Here is a 21,467-nt window from a genome sequence, read left to right on the forward strand (position 1 = left end):
TCACGGCAGTGGTCTTTACCCAACGATTTCTGGCAGATTTTTAATTTTACTTAGAGTGTGGGGAGCTGACGGCTGGAACGGTTTGAAAGCACACTGGCCTAAGGCCAATGTTAGTTTTGCAGTAGGGCCAATATTATGATGTCAGTAGAAGAGAGACAGGGAAGTGTTTTGATGCTGAGTGTGCATCTGCTTCCAGCATTCTACAAGCATGAATCCCTCAGGGCTAGGTTTCACAAAGGTGTTAAGGTACTGACTCCCATTGACTTCAAGGGCAGTTAAATACCTAAATTGCTTTGGGAATCCACACACACAGCCCCTGGTAAAATATCTCCCCTTTGCAGCTAGGCAAACTGAGGCATGACAACCAAGCCATTAGACTTCTCCACCTCCACCCCTGGAAGCCTGTAGGCAACAGATCATGTTCAATCCTGCGTATGGGCTGAAAAGTTTTAGGCGGGGGACTGCTGTGACCTAACAGTGGTTAGGAGAGCTGGGTTCTGTTCTACAACTCTGCTACTTAGGGCTGGTCTACACTGGGGGCGGGCGGGGGAGATAGATCCAAGATACGCAACTTCAGCTACGCGATCAGCATAGGTGAAGTCAAAGTATCTTGGATCGAATTACCTGGGGTCCACACGGCGCGGGATTGACGACCGCGGCTCCCCCGTCGACTGCGCTACCGGCGCTCGCTGTGGTGGAGTTCCAGAGTCGACGGTGAGCGCGTTCAGGGATCGATATATCGCGTCTTAACGAGACGTGATATATCTATCCCGGATAAATCGATTACTACCCGCCAACATGGCAGGTAGTGAAGACGTACCCCAAGTCACAGGATGATCTCGGGAAAGCCCTTTTAATTTCTTTCACACCAGACTGTGGGGAGCCCACAGTCTCAGGGAACTGAAGGGCTGAGCGGCAGCGCTATAGTCTGGTGTGCATACACTCTAGTTCAGAGCAGGAAAGGGCAGCTCATGTGTGGCTGTGTGGTTCTGCTAAGCCCTGCCGCTCTGCCATGAGAGAGCAGGGAATTCATCACAAATGAGCAGCAAGGACTCCGGCTGGGTGCACAGATGAAACAAATGTGCCAGACTTGTTGCATCATTAATTTGATCCTTTCAGCATTCTTGTCTACAACTTGGAGCAGCTGCGCTGGAGAACACAGACGGGTGCCAAGGGCAGGAGAACAGCTGCCTGGGCTGTGGCAGGCCTGGCACAAAGGAAACTGAAAAAGCTGTGATGGTACAATTAATCTGGCTCATAACATCTATCATTCTCCAGCAGAGCTGCCCACAACTCCAAGGGGAAGGGGTAGACTGGAGCAGAACCAGCTTCTACTGGCACAGTCCCAGTCACCTGTTAACCTACCAGCTCAATGGTCTAAGTATTCCATCTCATCCAGTATCTTGTACCTTGCTAACATCCCGTAACCACATGCTGGAGAGGAAGGTACAACACACTGCAGTGGGGAACTAGAAGCAGAAGCGACTGAACCTTACTTCATCCTAGAAATGCAATGTCAAAATTTATCTCTATGTCCTGCTCTCCCTCCTAGCTGAAGCCAGTATTAGAATTAAACTAACCGGCTTCCACAGTAAATCTCACCTTACCCTTCTTGTTGCTGAATGCAGTCGCTCCCAAATGTGCTGCAGGCACTATTGTGGTGTGTAACGGTTCTCCCTCTGGCACAGGCAAGAGAACAGCTAGTGAGCACATGTGCAGTGTGGAAGTAGTTGGAGCAGAGCATGGAGTCATCAGGATTGCTAGGTTCCATTCTTGGCTCTTGCCTCTGGTTTGGATAAAGCTCGGTCCAGTGTACTAGGGTGGTTCGTGGCTGCCTTTCCCCATCCATGCCAGCTGGACTTCCTTACCCCTATTCCCAAGAATACTGCATCAGGGAGTAGTGATTTAGTAAACCTCTATATGACTGTTGCCTTCTCTTCATTCCTCTTCCCTACAAGAGGGTCACTCCCATCTGACAGGGTCTTCATCCAGAAGCTCTCTGCTGGTAACAAGCAATCCGTTGGGGGTCCTGTAACAGGCAGAGTTGATATGCAATCCCAGCCTAATCAGGAGTGGTGGCTAATACCAAAAGGGCAAAGGCCCAGTATAGATGCAAGCATGGCCAAAAAACCCCTATTCTCCTAGCTCTAGGGAGTGAATGAGGTCTACCAGAGGTCCTCTGAACAGGGTGTGGTTAGGAATAAACCATGTATACTGAAACCTTATGCAGCTAGCGTAGACTGGCTTGTGTTCAGTGGATTGGTGCTCTGGGGCTATTTGAGTAAAATTTCCCACAGTGCGCAAGTCACTCTTGAAGACTGGATGTAAAGTTCTAAGTCACTTAGGTGCTGTGGAAAATTTTCCCCCTTGTGTCCAGCGGGACAGGCCTTCAAAAATCACTGCAGGAGGCTTTAGCGGGTTCAACAAAGCACAAGCAAATCAATTAAAAGTGGAGGTTGATGAGAGCAGACACTACTGCAGAGTTGTGGAGTACTCTAGTGGTCATTTTCCTGAACTGCAGGCAAAGCTGCAAATGCAGGAAAGCCTGAAAGGGTTCATCAGTAAAGTCTCAGCATCCTTCAGAGAGATGCAATGGCACGTCTACTGAACTCTGCTTCCAGTTTTCTTCCTCCCCGCTCCACCTGAAGAAACATACTTGTACTGTCAGAGAACTGGTGTAACTCACTCTACCATCAGCAGGTCAGGGCCTAGTGTTGCTAGCTGGCCCAGGAATCCCTTTCTTTTCCCCTGTTCAATCATAGGGAATGAGAGACCAGAGAGGTAAGACGAAGAGGCAGGAGACGCTTATCTTGGAAGTGTTGCTTCAAAGCTCTGAGGGGGAGGATTTCCATTTGCCCCAAGCCCAACAGGATTTCACTGCAATATAGTAAGTGTTCCTGAGAGGTTACAGGATTGTCTACATTTGAAGTGCTGCAGCTGTAGTTAATCTGCCTTCCTGAGAGGCAGTAGCTAGGTCAATAGAAGAATTCTTCTGCCAATTTAATGCTGTCTACACCAGAGGTTAAGTCAGCTTCATTACCTCAGTCAGGGTGTGGATTTTTCACACCCCTGAGTGAAAGTAGCTGAGTCAACCTAACTTTAGTGTAGAGCAGGCCTTAGTCCCATTTTCAGAAAGTGAGTTAGGCATCCAAGAGTCACTTAGGCACTCTTGAAAACTTTATCCCAGACTTATTCTGGAGTACCACTGTGGTCACACAGAATGCAGGGACTCGGAGGAAGGCTTCAGAGCTGGTGTTCACAGTAACAGGATTTTACTTTGAGATTCTTCATAATTGAAGCTTGTAGGGTGAAATCAGCAAATATATCTTTGCTAGCTCAAAAAGGCCTTGTCTATACTCATGAAAGTTGAGCCAGAATAGGAACTGAAGGCAGATTAAGTCCATAGCTGGATGTGCCTATTCTGGAATAAGAGCATCTGCCCAGGGAGTGAAGTAGCCATTCCAAATTCAGAATAACTCCCCATGCAGACAAACCCTGAGTGAGCTGGACAAGGGAAGTTTTTTTTCTTTTTTAAAAAGACAAGAATGCAGTAGTTTGAAAATTTATTGAAAAATGCAATACAAGAAACAATATTGAACACTTAGGTCTGTCTAAACACTACAGCAACTTTCCCTTTGAATTACTACAAAAGTCCAAAATAACAGCTCCTGTCATTTACTATTCACTCTATAAAGATTTGCCAGTTTTAAGTCTGTTGTGATATTTCCTATTTGTTGTAAAGAAAAGATGTAAACAGCTATTCTAGACAATTCACAATTGTCTTAAAAAAATGTACAAAGCTCCTTCATATTTGCAACTAAATTTTGATTAAACTTGTAAAAAACCCCACGGTTGGGACACTAACATCTCTAAGTTAATTGTACATTGTATGAAATCAGCAAACTACAGTTTACTAAAATCAGAACTCAGTCAGTCCTTTAATAGAGCTGTATTGCTTGGAGATTGCAGTCTGGAAACCAAAGCTGCCTTTCCAGTTTAATTAATCAGAGGTCTTGCTTCTCCTGCCTTCCTTTCTATACATTCATTCATATATAAATAGCTTCCGTAAAGTGTATACTATACAATCAAGCCAGTCTCTGGCTTACCTCTTGGACTGGGAATAGCTGAGAACATTCATATCTTATAAATACAGACCTTGTTCATATGTTACATTGACATGAGCAGCGCTGGTCCCTGGAAATTCACAGTTCAGGGTGGACCAAATTTTAAAACTCAATCTGATCAACTCATTGTAGGAGGAAAAGTGGGATGGGGCACAGGCAGTTTTGCAAAGGTAGAAGTTAATTTACACCTCTACCACAATATAACATGAATTCAGATATTATGTGGTAAAGCAGTGCACGGGGGAGGGGGCGGCGGCTGCGCACTCCGGTGGATCAAAGCAAGTTTGATATAATGCCGTTTCACCTACAACGCAGTAAGATGTTTTTGGCTCCCGAGGACAGCGTTCTATCGGGGTAGAGGTGTAGTTAGCTTTTAGTAAGATTTGCTCTACCTACTGCTACTATTTTCTTCCCTGTCTCTCTATGAAAAGCCCAACTGCTTTAGTAGGAGCAGTTCCAGTGGCAACCCCTACTCCTCTCCAAGATCTGGACTAGGAGAACCTTCTGCTTATAAAAACTTGTCCCTCAGAAGTGTGCTGGGGTTGCGTGGGTGTGGCAGCTAGGAATCCCTACTGGGATTAGGCAACAAGCTCCTGAAAGGTCAACAGTGCCCAAGGGAAAAAGTTTTGCCTGTCTTCAGAAGCCAGTTTGGTTTGCACTGTGTTTTGTCCCATGAAGATAGCACTGACATATAATATCAGAGGGTGAACAGAAGAAACAAGCGCGCTTAATGCTATCAAGGGAACCTGAGCAGCACAGCTATCTAAAAGTTACACTATTCTACGTCTTGTCCCTTTTTAAGAAGGGGTTTTCTTGCAAAGGCAGAAGCCTGTAACATGTAGGAAATGCTTGTGCCATTGTTTGGGAAGGGAAAAACTTCTCACCAACAAGAAACTCCTCTGGATCTTAGACAAGTCAAGATCTCTGTTCCTTAGGAAGAGTTTTGTTTTGTTTTTAATAAGATCAAACTTTGTGCTGCCACGGCTTTATTGAACAAGGTTGGATGTGAACTAAGTTACAGCTGTGTCAAGGTCCTTAGTACTTCCTTCACTAGTTAAAGTAGCATATCTAAACAGCCACCAAATGCCTTTAAGTGCTAGGGGCAGATTAAACATTTGGTAGCTCTAAAAGTCCCATGAAGCCAGCTGTGCAGAACTGGGAAACTTTTTATGAATAGCGTGCATACTGCTTGCAATAGCATGTCAGAGCAACCAAACAGGAAAGGCGAAACAATGACCTAGATAAGGAGCATCCCAGCAAATGCTCCACCACAACTGCCAGATTATTAGTTGTACCCAGCAGGTGCCAGCAAAGCTACAGAGATGTTTTTATCCCTCTCTCCTCAGCCTTAGTAAGATAGTGGCCAGTTGTACGATTTGCCCCAGGGAGGGGGAGAAAGGTTTGGCAGCAGACTGAAAAGGGCTGTGGAGCTGCAAACGAACCCTCAGATTCAGGAGCAGGGGCTGGAATAAAATGGCCCTACCTAAGCTATGGTTAGAGAGGTTGACTCATGCATATAGGCCTCTGACTAACCCTCTGCACTATGTGCCTTCTGGGTGGATGAATGAGTGAAATGCTTTGTTTTGACAAAACTGTCACTGCAAGCTTATTCTGTGAGGAAACTGCCTCATAGGTGCCCAATCCAGTTGGGCCTGTCAGATTTTTGTGGTTGGTAAACAGGGGGCCTGGAGCTCCAGTCTAAAGACCACACGGTTCCACCCAGAGCAGGAAACCAGGTTTGTCAGCCAAAGGGTGCAGCCGAGGGACTGAACGGGGGTCTAAATTGCAGTTCACTAGCTAATTGCACATTTAAATGTCTGCCTACGGGAGGTAAAGGAGCATTCCCGCAAAACTGCTGCCTTCACAGGAAGCAAGATGCTGACAACTACCCCAGTATTCAAGCAGCTCCATAATCCTTTCAAAGACAGCGTCTCCAGCCAATACTAACAACTTACTTTAAGGTGGGGTGAAATTTTAATTACAAGACAACGCCATTTAAAGACCATTTTCAACCAAATAGTAAGTCATTGAGTCTAGCTCAGTCTTCTACCTCTTTAAAAAAAAAAAAAAAAACCAACAAAAAAAACAACATTGTCAAACTTTAAGTGAAGCACTTACTGCCCGTTTCTTCTCATCCTGGAATGTAGCTTAGCAGCAAAGGGCTCTTTCCCTCACAGCTAGAGGTGTGCCACATCAGATACAGAATTACAGCGTCAAAGCCCTATCTTTAAAAAAATATTGCTCACAATTCTATTCATTACAAAACTTTAAAATATTGCTGGAAAGAAAAACCAGGGCATGATTAAGAGGTTTCTATTAAATCCAAACAGGGGGTGGTGATCGACTGCTGCTGTCATGAAAGGAGGTATGTCCTACCCCCATAAAAGCATGACGCTCTCATTTTGAAAGTCATGATTAACACCACAGTGGTCACCTTACAAATTTATGGATCATCTCCAGGTAGAAAATTCCATTCACACACATTCTCCCTAAAAATACTTTAAAAATGATTACAATTAAAAAAAAACCCACACCCAACCTCTATTAAGTATGCCATAAGCTGCTATAGTGGATATGACAGGAGTATCTAGAAAAATACTTTCAGTGCTTTTTTGGTAAAATACATGGGATGTTTTAAAAACAGCAGCTGGGAGCTGTCATTATAGACCTGAATGCACCATCATCCAGAAGCTGAAAACTGCAGCCTGCTCTGGCCCTGGTGTTTCATTGCAGCATGGCAGTGACGGAGCCAGTGTACTACAGAACCTTAATTTATGTAGAGAGGGGAATGCCAGTGATCTTTCCAAATGGTTTGACTTTGTTCCCACTGGTTGCTATAATCTACAGCTGTGATTATGTCTTGGACTGCCAGCCCAAATTGAGCTTACATGTCTAGGAAGGTGAGAGTGTCTAAGAGATGATTTTAAATTAAGTTAAGATTACACACACACACACACACACACACACACACACACACACACACACACACACACACACACACCCTGCCCTGATTTGTGGGTAATGTGCTTAGCTTTAAATAGTACTGGAAAAAACATGATTTACAAACTTATTGAAAAATTAAACAAATAAAAGTCTGACACTGAGAAATCAACTATTGAGAATAATGCATAGCCTACCATATAGCATTCAGAGCCCAAACCCCTTAACCACACACTTCAATAGACTTATTTAAATGGCATCTAGAAAGCAAAAATAGGTAGGTAGCATTCAGTAGAAATGCAGTCTCTGAGGAGCAGGAAGGGGTAGTGCCCTGTCACAGTTCTCTTAATGCTCTAGAATTCACAGTATAAGAGAGATGTGAAGCAACTTCCAGTATTCCTTAATCTAGCCAACTACTGAAATGTGTGAATATTACACCACAACCCCACCCCCCTCCCCCCACACACACTATGTTCAAACAACATCAAGGGACCAAAACCCATAAAAGCAAGGAAATGCAGAGTAAAGGTATAGAAACACTTGGGTAGTGAGACTTGGAGTTTTCTGGAAATATCTAGAGCCAATCGCAAGAGGCAAGTAGAAATGCCACACGGACATCTAAGTAAACTGATTCTTCTGGCAGAAGGCCCCATCAATCACTAGGGTTTTCAAACAGCTGTTATTCTAAGGTGCAGTTTCTAAGATATGCATGAGCGTGGCTTAACCCCAGTATATCTGAAGGAATAAGACTTAAGAACCAACCCTTTTGTGAGGACCTATGGAGGCTATGCATGAGGGAATGCAAAACTGAAAACCTATTTAAAAAAAAAAAACATTCAGTACAGTGAGAAGTATGGCATACTGTTTTACAATATAAAAATATTCAAAAGGATCCACTATATTCTGGAAAATCCCAAGTAAATGTCAAAGCGTAACTCCTAGTGATATGAATGTTCAGTTATTGACAGCAAAGCTTGTAAATCTGTGGTCTTTGTGCTCCAGGTAGTTTCTCTGCCGTTTTTCCCCTACCGCTCTCTCCTCCCTTTCTGGCGTTCTCTCAGGCAGGGAGAAACATCTCCTAAAAAGACAAGGTTAGGGTAAGTTGCCAGCTTCCTATGGAAACACTCCCAGTGGCACCCAGTGAGGGGCATTTTAACACCACCAGCTTCACAAGGTGCTTTCCCCCTTGCTCCCAATACTCAGATCCTTAAAGCATTGACCATAATTTCCCACCATGTGTCTAAAGTCAAGACCCTAAATAAGTGCCCTGATTTTTCAGAAGCCCCAAACACCCACAAATCCCAATGAAGAAGCCAATGAAAAATGTGCATGCGCAGCACTTTTGAAAAAGCAGAATAATTTTATTTAGGAGCCTAAACAGGAGACAGGTACTTGACTTTCAGCATGAAGGTTTGAAAGATAGGCAGTCAATGGGATTTTCCTCCTACCAAATTTGGCTTTTTAAAATTGTCTTGTAGTGATCTCTCCACTGCTCCCATATTCATCCTCTCCCTAACTCTCATCCACACACTTTTTGTTTTGAATGGATCAAACACACGTGGACTGTTCAATTATACTTTATCTAGCATGCTATCTGGCCAAAACATGTTGGTGCACCAATATAACAGATGCGGAGCACAGCTCTAGGAATAAAATGTTTGCTAGACAATGCTGCTGCCTTTATGGGTTCTTAAAGCGGCTTTAAACAGTTACTATTGTTTCCAAACGACTAAACTGAAAAGCTAGATACTGAGGTCATAGCAGATCACAGCAACCTTAACTCAAGTTTTGGGGTCTTTGCTAGATTAGGAAAATAAGCAGATTTACTACTAAAGCAGAGGAGAACTATTTATCAATCTTTGGCCTCAGGGCTAGTGCTGGGATACAGCCCATCCCATAACCCCTCATTCACAGCTGCAGATAACAGAGCCTGGGGTGAAGGGGAAGAAGCACTTCCACTTCCAGACCTGAGGAGTGGGGCTCCCCATTGGTTCTACCATTAAAATGCTCCTGCACAACTTCCTCGTCAAGTGATGTTGAACTCTGACCCTTTTCACAGCTACTGTAGCTCAAAGAACATGTGCCACTGCAGCGAGCAGAGACACCCCTGCTCCTTGTGCGTACCACCATTTTAATATTGCGGAGAGGGGAGGAGACCCAGAAAGCACCTCTTCTTGACATTGTCAGACTGCTGCTTTTCCTAGTGCAGACAGACTCAGAGTTCCTAATTTTAGTCAAGGGGTAAACATCAGTCTGTGGTCGCTTGTTCTTCCGCACTGCATAATGTTATCAAGACAGAAAGACGGGGGGAGAGAGATAGTCATTACAGGTAAATATGCTGCAATGACGCTTTTTCTATATAGGGCTCTAGAATTATCAGTGTCATCAAGCTTTTGTTTACATAGACAAGGGCAGGGAATTTCACCCGAGTTTGGCTGTTATCAAAACAGAAAAATGACAGTACCTGGTTTTAATTAGGTTATGCTAATACAATAAAATTGGTATAGTTGTGTTATTCATTCTGATTTCTCACAGGCTTGGACAGTCCTCGAGGGAAAAAGCCAGGAGCTGCAGGAAGTGATGTTGGCAATTTAGTGAGTGGTGAGGTAGGGGTTCATATTTAACACCCTTGTCTTTTCCTTCTGAGCAAGTACTAAAGCAATGTCCAAGTAATGTGGTGTTGGAGATGCTGGATACAAAGTAAAACGGAGATTCTGATCATCCATGGTCATAGATGAAACTTCTTGCAAACATCTAAGCAATTGCCTTCACTGCAAAGTTCACTCAGGTTATATCTAAACTCTGCATCATTTGTAGCAGCACAAGTTGGCTGGCAAGACCAGAGCTATAGGCTAACTCTTGAGTAAGCACAACTAATCAGCTGTTAATACAGCCATGCTGCTGTCGTGTGGACACAGGACTGGCCAAATTCCAAGTTGGTTAACTGCATCCAGCCTACCCAAATTAACCTGTTGCTTCATTTGAAACAAAAGTTGATTATCATTTCCTGTTCTAAGATGGTTGTAGTATACATGCCAGCCTTCCTATTTAAAAAAAAAATTAGTATCTTCATTCTGTCCCACAGACATTTTAGTCCAATGTATTTCTACTGAGTTAGTGTCTCTACTTATAGATAACTAATGGGGTAGCGATTTTGCCCTAGATCCCTGAGTGGCCCTCTCAAGGATTGAACTCACAACCCTGTGCTTAGCAGGCTAATGCTTAAACCACTGAGCTATCCTTACTCTCGTGAACTAAGCTGGGGTAATGGGGTAGCCTTCACCTGCTTGAATTTGGCATCTATCGAAATGATTTCTGCAATACAACAGTTCCTAAAATTCACACTGGTTGTTTTTCCCCTTTTTGTCCCCAAAGATTTGAAACCCTGCTCCCACAGCATCAGCCTGAAATCTAATCAGCTGAAGTTAAAAGTAGTCTTACATATGACAAGCATTTTCCTGTTCTGTGTTTTAAAAAGAAAATGCAAAGATCCAGAGATACAGGATGCCAGTGCACAAAATAAACACTTTTTTCTCTGTACTGGTATTGAAAGAGGTGCTTCTTGGGGCTTCCAACCAGGGAGGTTCTATTGTAGCTTAGGTCTGTAAGACACCTTGATACTTGAAGTGCTATGCAAATCAACATATCTGGGCATCTTCTGCTTCTAGAGTTACAAGAAATGCCTTGCTAGATCACATTCAAAATACTGAGATTCCAAGAGAAACCTAAAAGGCCCTGATACATTTTTCATGGACTCGTGATGACTGGTCCTCTCTGGCTTTAGGTGTTCCCTCCTCCAATGCTTCCAGAACTTGTGGGTCAGAACACACATTTCTACCGGCTTACCTGGCCTTGCTATTCTTCAGCAATCTCGGTCTCCTGGTGGACAACGACCTTGGTCACCGACATGTCCGGGTGCTGCTCTTTTGCTTCTTTGATGGCCTGTACTAGAACCTGAGAAAGAAACATCTCTTCAGAGAAGCACTTTGGGCTGCATACAGCCAAACAGTTGAAAGTGAATTTCACTGCAGTCTCTCCCATGTCACCAGACCAGACACTGGGTGAAATCCTGGCCTCACTGATGTCCATGGCAAAACTCCCATTCATTTCAGTGGAGGCAGGATTTCACCTAGTGGCTGCAGCCTTGAGCAGCAGGGGGAGGGCAGCAGGCCTGCCAGCCACTCCCACCCAGACCAGAGGGGAGCCAATCTGGGACAGCAGGTCCAGTTGGCAGTCGCCTGAGGGTGTAAAGAGCCTTAGCTCCAGGAAATTCCACTGCTAGCTGACTTCATTGTTGCTACCTTCCCACCTTACAAGGATGATAACATTATTTTATGTATGAAACCACAAACAGGGGATGCTTTTGCAATTTGCATTCAGTTGAGTTGTTGGTCTAGATTCGCACTAACTCACACTCTTGCTCTCCACTAACGAATATGAATCACCACACAACCACCCTTGTTTCTTCCTCCAGCCATCAACCACTACTTTGTTTGCATGTTGTGTCTCTTTCCACCTTACTACGTCTTCCCTGTCTATGTAGTTTCGGAAGCTCTTCAGGGAAGATACCATGTCTACATAGCACAGAGAGGTGCCCCACTCCTACTGATCTCTTGACACCATTACAATACCAATAGCAGCAGTATTGCCCATTTACTGTAGCCGCCATCATCTTCACAGCACGCTAGAAAATTACATAAAAACTGGAATTATTGGACGGTCATGCCTTTGTCATTGAGTGTTTATCTCACCTAACTAATCTCATTCAGCCTGAACTAGTATTTGTTCCTGTACAATTTATGGTTCTTATTTTACATGCTACAAAACCATAGTCTCATTGAGGTGGAATCATTTAATCCTAAATCAGCAGATAATCAACAACTACATTTCGATCTTCAGAGATCTGGGATGTGATTCTTCAATATACTTCCTGCATTGAAATTTGTTCCAGTTGTCACAAACCAATCTGTTGTAGAACCTGGTTTTGAGATCCAAATACCTATCTTCAGCAGCAAATCGGGTTGCTATTTGTTTTCATTCAGATTTTGTTGCCTGTGTCCAGGAAATGAACAGTTTTACATGCATTTATGTCACACCTTTATTATGCTGTCAGAAGACTACTTAGCTTTGGCAAAAATGGAGCAAATGAAGCCACTTGAATCTCTCAGTCTAGAAAGAAACTAAGCAGAGAACTATCTGTGGAAGTTGCAGTGCTTTCAAGTCTTCCTGGAAGCAAGTGGCATTGCAGGGTGAATGTCCTGCATTATTATTATTATTTTTTTTGGAGGGGGGAGAAGAGGGGGGGAAAGGCGGAAGTTCAGAGGCATTAGAGATGTACAGTACGTTCTAATACAAAGAAATAGAAGCTGCCAAAGTCGATCAGATTGTGATCCATCCAATCGGGAAAAGCACATTTGCTTTACAAGAAGCCAGTTGCCAAGTGAGTCCATTGTTACGGGCCTTTGCAATAAAGTTGTCATGAATGAGAAGAATTAACAGATTAGAGACACTTGTAGAACAACAGAAAGTCTGGCCTATGTAAGATGATTGGGAGAAAGTCTTAAATTTGCAAAAAACAGTGGATATTAACTAGTAAAGCCAGTTTCTCAAATGAAAACGTTGGTGAATGGAAAAACTGAAGTTAATCTAAATAAGATGCACACTGAAGCATAAAGACAAAATCTGAATAAAACAAAGAACAACCAGATTTGCTGCTGAAGATAGGTATTTGGGTCTCAAACTCTCAAAACCAGGTTCTACAACAGATTGCTTTGTGACAACTGGAACAAATTTCAATGCAGGAAGTATATTGAAGAGTCACATCCCAGATCTCTGAAGATTAAAATGTAGTTGTTGATTATTGTCTGATTTAGGACTAAATGATTCCACCCCAATGAGACTATGGTTTTGTAGCATGTAAAATAAGAACCATAAATTGTACAGGAACAAATACTAGTTCAGGCTGAATGAGATTAGTTAAGTGGGATAAACACTCAATGACAGAGGCATGACCATCTTAGAATGCTGGAGGCGGTTGTACAAATGGAAAGACCTCAACAGGACGGCCTCACAGACATTCATGGGCATGTTAATTTTGAAAAAAGTTAGGGATGAATTTGCTTAGGTGTGTTAACTTCTCCATTCAGAATGCTGTGTGAGAACGACACATAATGGGGCTTGAATGACTGGCAAGAAAGAATCATTTGGGAATTAAATCACAGAACCACCTGTATTGAAATATTTGGAAAGAGTCTAAGAGCTTAGCTGATGCATGCTGACATGATTTGGGGCTGTCCTAAACAATAATTGCCCTATGGCATGTGCTTCTAAAAGCACTGACTAATATACACCAGAACTGTGCAGTGATTAGTGTCTGGAGTACATAGGACACTTTTCAATGCTGTATAAATAATTACTCCATTAGACACCAATAAAAGGCCTAAAGCAGCTTAATGTTCATGTGAAACCGTAATATTGTTATTCTGGGAAAGGGAAAGTTCACAAGAGGAACAGTTTATTGGATCAGGTTTAGGCAGCAGCTCAGTGGCTCTGAGAACTGTATCGATCTGTAATTTCGAGGCAAAGCTCATCTCTCCAGTTAGGAAGAGTTACCAGAGTCCCAGTCAGGGTTCTGTTACTACTTGGGTGCACTAACTGTAACTTTTTCTGATCTTTTGTTTTTATCACTGAGCTCCAACTGCTGAAGCATGTTGTCTATGTGGAAACAAGAGTTCAAGAAGCAGAAAACAAGAATACCCAGCATAAAAGGGGAAGAGCTCCATGAGCACGGTTAACATGTTAAAGAATGTATCTGAACCTACCCTGACACTGTCTTTCTCTGGCGACTTCTCCCTTCACAAACTAAATGAAGATTAGCTACACCAGGATGACAGTGTGTGTGTGTGTGTGTGTGTGTGTGTGTATCATCTTTTTAAATACATCTGAGTTTCATACTAGCTCTCTCTAAACTTCCCTGAGCCAATTTAATTTAATAGTAAAAATGACAACACTACAGATTATACTTCTCTAACACCGTTCAACAAAGGTTCTCAAAGCACTTTCCAAACATTTAACCCTCAAGATCCCCTAAGAAGTTGATATGTATTAAGTATTTTACAGACAGGTAAACCAAGGCAGAGTAGGGCCTGTGACCTGCCAAAAGATCGCACACAATTAGTATCAGAGCCAGAACAGAACATAAATAGCCAGATTCCAAGGTAAATATTCTAACCACTGGAAAACATGATGATCAGTGGCAAAGGCTGTTTGCTTCTAAACTTCAGTTGCTTTCAGCTCTGATACACTTGTATACACAAACTTTCTACTCTACATTTTTAGGCTATTCGATCCAAATTTTTACATACATCATTCAGGACATAAAAGCAAAACAAATCCTTGCAAACGTGCACACAGAGTCCCCTAAACTCTACAATGCTCCTTGAAAATACAACAAGGGATGAATTACTGGTCTCTACGGAAATGCTGGGCAGAAAGTGACTAAAAGAATGACTGAGCTGTCTCATACTTATTCTTCATCAGAGACTTTCATGTCACATTTCCTCAGATTTTAAAAAACAAACTTCTTTTGAATTGAAAATAGCCAGCAGCACACTCAAAGCTGAGCCCTTCTGCTTTGGACATTGCCATATATAAAAACTTCTGGAACCAGAATTTTGTGCTAATATCTGGCAGAACGGAATTCAGGTCGCTCTGCCCCAGCTACAGTATGTCTCTGCAGAACTAAATGCCTGTTTGCCAGTCAGTTACAACTTGAAGACATACAAGAGTAATAGGTAGCACCACAGGGACATCTGCAGTCACTTTTCTGACATTAACAGTTTAAAATGAGACAGATCTATGTCTGCAGCTAAAACACCAGATATGAAAAGTGTTACCTCTTCCACAGAGACAAGCAATTTTTATTCTAGCCCAGGCCAATTTCCCTAGGCTGCAACCTAAATGACTGGATTTACCACAAGTGAGGCCACTTGACTGTCTAGCACAGAGATAATTTGCAGGTTAGAACAACTGATTAGCTCTTTGCAAAACTAAAATGGCTCTTGGCTGGGTAACACTAAAATCGCTCACCTGATCGTGGTCAATGTCTGCATCTCCTGTGATGACAATTCTTTTTTCAATTCTTGTCTCTGAAATTCCACCTTTTACAGTCTAGTATGAAAGAACATAGGTTATTGGTAGCCTACAGAGCAACAATGACAAAGAATTACAAAGTGGATTGAGCCTGGCTTTCAAAGAGAGAACTCAAACTAAAGTCACTTGCCAATTACCAAAACACTACTGGGAAACTAGCATAATTGGATCATAGACAGAGTGAGAGGACACAAAGAAAAAATCTCACCTCAGTGTATGACAATATTCCCTTCTTCCAAACCAAACAAGCACATTGTCAATAAAGAGTTTTTTTAGTAAATCAAGTATTAATCATTCCGGTCTGCAGGCTGGAATGTTAATCATGTGAAACGGACGCGGTCAATGTAACATGTTCCATTATTACAGCTGAAAGTCATTTTAAAAATTTAATTTGTATTTCAGCATCTGGAGTATGCACTCTCTGTTGTGTGCTTTACTCAACGTGTACAATGCACTTGGGCTGCTTAGTTTCACTTTGACTCCCAGGAACTAGCACAATAATAGTATTTAATTTTGTTCAAATTCAAAAATTCCCTGCAACTCTACACTGAAATAAATACAAAACAAGAAGCCCACAGCAATGTTGGCACTCCATGACAGCATTAGTGAAGCATTTTAGGTTTTGTAAAACCTTTGATAAAAATGTGACATGGGTCTAGAACTAGGGGCCATTCCTGTATATTAGAAGTCAATTGAAGTCTTCAAACTCATCCCTACTTTCTCAAATTGATGATTTCTCACATGTAAGTTTGATTTGCCAGCATTCCCCAACTTTAATCATTTGTAGCTCAAACGCTGCATTAATTAAAAAGTTCTAAACAGGACTCAATCTTATTTACCGCACAGAAGAGCAAATTAAGAACCCAAAGGCGAGCTACATTTAAAATAAATATCTGGCTAACACACTGATGGGCGGTTCTCAGAACTGCCTCAGGATCCCAAGCTGCTGTTGGATCACTCAAACGGTGCTGGTACAGTTCTTCAGGAAGCAACATAATGTCCATTTCCAAGTAATCCTGAATTGCGCTGGTGTCAGGCAGAATTAAGGGCAGAGAAAGGGGGAAACAGGATTGGAGGGGCAAATATTTGTACAACTAAATATTTGGCAGGAAAAGGCCAACTTTGCTTCCTGTGGTTTGAGCATCAATAGAACTTTTAGATTTCATACCAGTCCTGTTAGCATCACCTTTTTACCTTTGTAATCTGTGTGGTGGTTGTGCTACTGGTGGTCTCTGACGTGATGGTCTGAGCAGTGAGCAGGACTCCAGGGTCTGAGTCCCCATTGCCATCATCTGTCTAGGAGACACACATAAAACAGCAATCAACCATCTTCACACAGTCACCATTGCAACAGGACCTCGGCGCTGTAATTTAAGATGATGTACAATCATTGCAAAAGTAGACTTTGCATTATTTATGAGACCAAGTGAAGAGATTCACAGCTGGATGAATAATTAGCGTTTTAGCAGCGTAACAAAAGTTTCAAGACTAATGCTGTCTGAAGGTACAGCACTTAAAGAACCATGGAGCCATGCTGCCCTCCAACAGAGCCACAAAGAAATCAAGCAGAGAAGCCTTGAGATCCATTAGGACATCTGCGCTGTGATCTCACCCAACCGCAGGGTGATGATTCTCCATTTCACACAGTGACTTTGTTCAGCTCTCCCGCTCTCAATTCTGGGATGATGAATGGGTCTTCTCTATCCTCTCTCTTCTCCTCTCCCTTTCCAGTTGAATTGGGGTGCTGTGCTGGTAAGATTGACTCGCAGGTTTTAGGCAGCAGGGGTAGTACTACGTGTTTACTTTCTAGTTGCTCTGCATTGTCACAAATTACTCCTCCAGATTCCATAGAAACTACATGACAAGGTCCCCACACCCATCACTCCCCCTGCTCCACCAATACCAGTCTTGTCCACGCTGCCTTTTTTGCATATACCACCTTCCCCGAACTGGTCTATAAAGGCCATTACACTGCTCACATCTCACTTCTGTTGAAACTCCTATAAAAGAATCCATACAATTAAGACGGCTGAGGGGGCAGATGGGGTTAGTTGGCATTTTATCCGTTTATCATTTAAACAGGTTTGGAAGCTATTTTGAATCCATTTCCCCCAAGCCCTTTGTACATCAGCCTCTTCAGGGCTGTGCCCAGCGCAGCGCAAGAGCCCTGGATGCTGCTATAACCTAAATACACCATAAGTAACAACAACTGTGCACCACCTCTAATTACTTGGCTCCCATCCTGTACAGTTCTCAGGCTTTCCAAAGCCCATCTATTGCTCCAGAGTTTATTGTCCATGTCTCCAAATGACTGAATTAAAGATATACAGTGAGTAACAGCCTCTTTTGTCCAATTATTGTTACAGAACAGTCTATGAAATTGTAATGACAATTTAAGACAAGATTATATCTTCAGAGTGACCACTAGGTGGGACCAGTTTCTGTGCTGTATAAAACTTCAACTCCCCAGAGATCAGCATTACTTTTTGGCCAAATCTCACCTAATCAGGTTACAGAATTCTTATTTGTCCCTTGAGACATTAGAGCTAGAGATGTAAAGATGGTGACTAGACTAAGCTGGAGCAGTTAATCTCAGCCACTAATGCTCTGAGCAATACGAGTTCAAACCTAACACTATAACCTGGAGCTTATGCCCAGTACTGGTGCTGCAGTTTGGTTCTGGAGAGCATGCGACACTATTTGAGTGCTCTACCTCAGATGGGATGTTAAACAATCAGTTGCTGACCATCTCTGGAGACAGTTTCCACAAGCATGACAGTATGCCAGGTATGCATTAAACAAACGGTCCACTGCAGAGATACCTCCTTGCAATAGGCAATCTCATGAACTCCGTATTACAGATGGGGAAGCAGACACAAAGGCAAAGCAAATATTTTCAAATGTGGGTGCCATATTTAGGCACCCAAATAAGTTACCTGATTTTCAGAGGTACTAAATGACATCTGTAAAGTGCAAAGCATTAAAACCAGTCAGTGGCAGAACAGAACCCAGTTCTTGGTTATTCCTCCACCGTTTAGCCTCCAAGTTGCAGATTTCCTAAAGTAAAAAAGGTTACTTACCTGTTCTGGAACTGTTCTTGGAAACGGAGGTGCGGACATGTATTCCACTCAGGTGCGCGCGCGCGCAGCACACCAACGTCAGAGAACCTTGCCTAGCAGTACCTGTAGGGGCAGCCCTTAGCCCCTCCCCAGGCTATTTAAGGGCAGTGCCTCCCCATCCCTCTCAGTTCCTCTGACCCAAACATCAAAAATAGAGACCCTGATAGAGAGGCGACAGAGGGTAGGTCATAGTACACACATCTACACTCACATTTTGAAGAACAACAGTCACAGCACAGGAGTCACCAGTTGTTCTTCGAGTGGTTGCAGACAGACACATTCCTCTTGGGTGACTCACAAACAGTACTCGGAGGTTGGCGCCTACTTAAACAAAGACTGCAGGACTGCCTTCCCAAAGTCTGCATCTGACCTAGACGCAGTGGTAACAGCATGGTGGTTGGTAAAAGAGAAGATCAGGTAGCAGCCCTGCAAACTCTTACTATCAAAACATCACTGAAGAATGCTATCAATGTTTCTTGGGCCCTCATCAAATGGCCCATAATCTCTATGGAGACATGTCTGAGCTACATCACATGCTGTTATAAAGCAGGAAGTTATCCACCTGGAAATCAGCTGTGCAGAGAATGATCCTTCACCCGATCAGCATAGGAAACAAAAAGCCTGAAAAGTCCTCTCTAAAACGCCAAGCACCTTCTCCCATCCAACGTGTGAGGTCACTGTTCATCTGCACTGGAGTTTGATTTAGGGAAAAACACCAGCAATAAATCATTTGGTTAAGGTGAAACTACTTTTAACAAAAGTTGGCCACTTTGTTTGAAAAACTGAGTACATAGGAGCTCTGCCATTAAGACCTATAGCTCACTTGCTATAACATCTGCAAGTAACAAAGGCTGTCTTGTGGGACAGGGAGCAAGTCTCCTGCGGCTTGGGTGGAGGTCCCATAAGGGCAGCTAAGACAGTATTAAGGTCCCACAAGGGAACCTCTTTCACAGGTGGGTAGAGACAATTGACTCCTCTTAGAAATCTCACTATCACAGAATTTGAGAAAATTTCCTTCCCTTGGACAGACCGGTGTCTTGAATAGGAGAACTGATGCCAGGGGTTGGGCGGGATCAGTACTATGACTGAGACCATTCCCGCGGTGTGGGAGACGGGGATCTGTGCCAAGGAGATAGGAGGATGAACAGTGCCAGTGATATGGTGACCAGCACCTCCCCCTAGGCGATCCACGTCGAGAGGGCAGAGACCACGATGCTGGCAATCTAGGGTGACCTGCAGAGGATCTGGGTTGAGAAGCCAGAGATCTGGGGTGTGGAGATAGTGTGTGTTGTTTTGGCTCTAGAGATCTGCAGGGCTGGCTTGCCCTCGTAGGGAGCCTTTGCTGCTTCCTGCGATGCACGCAGTGCCGGTGGCGCTAGTAGAGGCCTCAGGTTTCTGGATGCCGGGAGATCCTGGGAAGGCATCAGCCCTGCCACAAGCCTGTGTCCCCTACCACTCCTGGGAGTCAGTGGTGGATCTCTCAGGGAGCTATGGGACCCCATTGGGAAGGCGCTCTGGTGTGGGTGGGTGGCCCGAACTGGGTCCTTTGCCCGATATCCCATGGCCCTTCTTGTTCAGTTCCGGGGAGTTACGTTTCTTCGATTCCTTTTTGGGCACTGGCAATGGAGCCCAGTGCTGGGGTGCGCTATGCATGGAGGCCGAAGTGCTAGGGGTGCAGTCCGTCCGGGAAGGCTCAGAAGCCGGGCAGAGAGCAGCCTCCGGGAGGAGGGCCCTCAAACAGATGTCATGCTCTTTCCGAGTTCTTACAGGAATGGCCTATAGCTCACATACTCTTACAGGAAGGAATTGTTTCTAGATAATACGTAGTCCTGCCACGAGTGCAGGGGACTGGACTAGATGACCTCTCAAGGTCCCTTCCAGTTCTATGATTCTATGTGACACCAGATGTGATTCCCCCCAAGCACTTCAGGCACCTGCTATGGGGGTCACTAAAAGGCAAAGGCCTGTTCCAGTCAGAGCAGGGCTTAAAACCAGAGGCCCCATGGGGCCATTCTCCAGCTTGTAACTACACTAAACAACTACTTACTAATTAACTACTGAAACAAACTATTTACAAGACCCTAATGCTCAAAAAACAGTAGAGAAGAACCGCTAATCCTTGCAAGGCAAGGAAAAAGGCACTCCGATAACCTCCACGGGCAGCAAGGAGGAACTGAGAGAGCGTAGGGCCGGCGGTGCCTGATGTACTGACGCATGAGCACGGCACTCAAGAAGGCACCACAGTCGACCCTACGGATACTGCTAAGGCAAAAATCTCCGACGACCGGGCACGTGGATGCGCACACGCCTAGAATGGAATCGGCATGAGCAGCACTCGATGAAGAACTAAGGGTACTAACTAAATAACTAACTATCCCCAGAACAACAAAATCTCAGAAGACCGAGATAGAAAAGCACGAGGTAAATACCACACAGAACACTCCGACTCTAGCCACAAGCAGGGAGAAGGAATGGAGGAGGATCAGAGTTGTGCTGCCCTTAAGTAGCCAGGAGAGAGGCTAACTGCTGCAGGGTGCGCGCGCTGCTCCTACAGGTACTGTAGAGCAAAATTCCCCTACTCCTGTGCTTTGGGAGTGCACACTCCTGAGTGGAATACACGTCTGTAGCCACTCAAAGAAGAATCTGTACTATGCACAATTTAGGTATTCTGCATCATGCAACTGCAGGCCCTCAGCGGTATGAGTCTGAACGGTAATACCATGGGGAGTTCCTATGGCTTCCACTGTACCTTTGTGCCGTTTGTGAAGCTCTCATGCTACTGTTGCGACCTTCCTACACTTTGTCAAAGCCTGCACCCGGAGCCCTTAAACTACTTTCAACAATCGCATTCTGCCAACAAATCTCCAAAACTGGAAAAGGGCACAGGTCCTTACCACGATCTGAAGTTTACAGGCCAGTACATTTTGGACTAATGATAAGCCAGAAAAAGATAATCAGGAAAAAATAGTGAAGAGATTTTTCTGAACCACTGTCTAAAAGCTTATCTGATTTGCCTCGTCAGAAAATTTTTTTACTCTGACATAAAATTACATTTGTAAGATATTAAGAATTTGCATCAGGTCAAAATCTGCTTCAGCCTTAACTATGGAGACACATTTGACTATAGTTATTA

At 43.7% G+C, this 21,467-nt stretch overlaps 1 protein-coding gene and 1 long non-coding RNA gene across 51 annotated transcripts in view; one reads left to right on the forward strand and one right to left on the reverse strand.

Annotated features, from left to right (window-relative positions):
• Nucleotides 1–11,073, forward strand: part of LOC135977216 (uncharacterized) — a 28,215-nt gene extending 17,142 nt beyond the window's left edge. The window contains exon 2 of the long non-coding RNA XR_010594544.1: nt 9,600–11,073. This is a non-coding gene — a long non-coding RNA (uncharacterized LOC135977216). The remainder of the gene's footprint in view (nt 1–9,599) is intronic.
• Nucleotides 3,551–21,467, reverse strand: part of EPB41 (erythrocyte membrane protein band 4.1) — a 159,187-nt gene continuing 141,270 nt past the window's right edge. For all 50 annotated transcript variants that reach the window (XM_065576711.1, XM_065576707.1, XM_065576698.1 and 47 more), the window contains 4 exons: nt 16,410–16,511; nt 15,153–15,233; nt 10,911–11,018; nt 3,551–8,142 (listed from right to left, as the gene is read on the reverse strand). In XM_065576711.1, coding sequence (XP_065432783.1) covers nt 10,920–11,018; nt 15,153–15,233; nt 16,410–16,511 — 282 coding nt within the window. In that variant the 3' untranslated portion in view covers nt 3,551–8,142; nt 10,911–10,919. The remainder of the gene's footprint in view (nt 8,143–10,910; nt 11,019–15,152; nt 15,234–16,409; nt 16,512–21,467) is intronic.

The sequence above is a fragment of the Chrysemys picta genome, chromosome 23 (genome assembly GCF_011386835.1).
Source record: "Chrysemys picta bellii isolate R12L10 chromosome 23, ASM1138683v2, whole genome shotgun sequence".
Lineage (NCBI taxonomy): Eukaryota > Metazoa > Chordata > Testudines > Emydidae > Chrysemys > Chrysemys picta.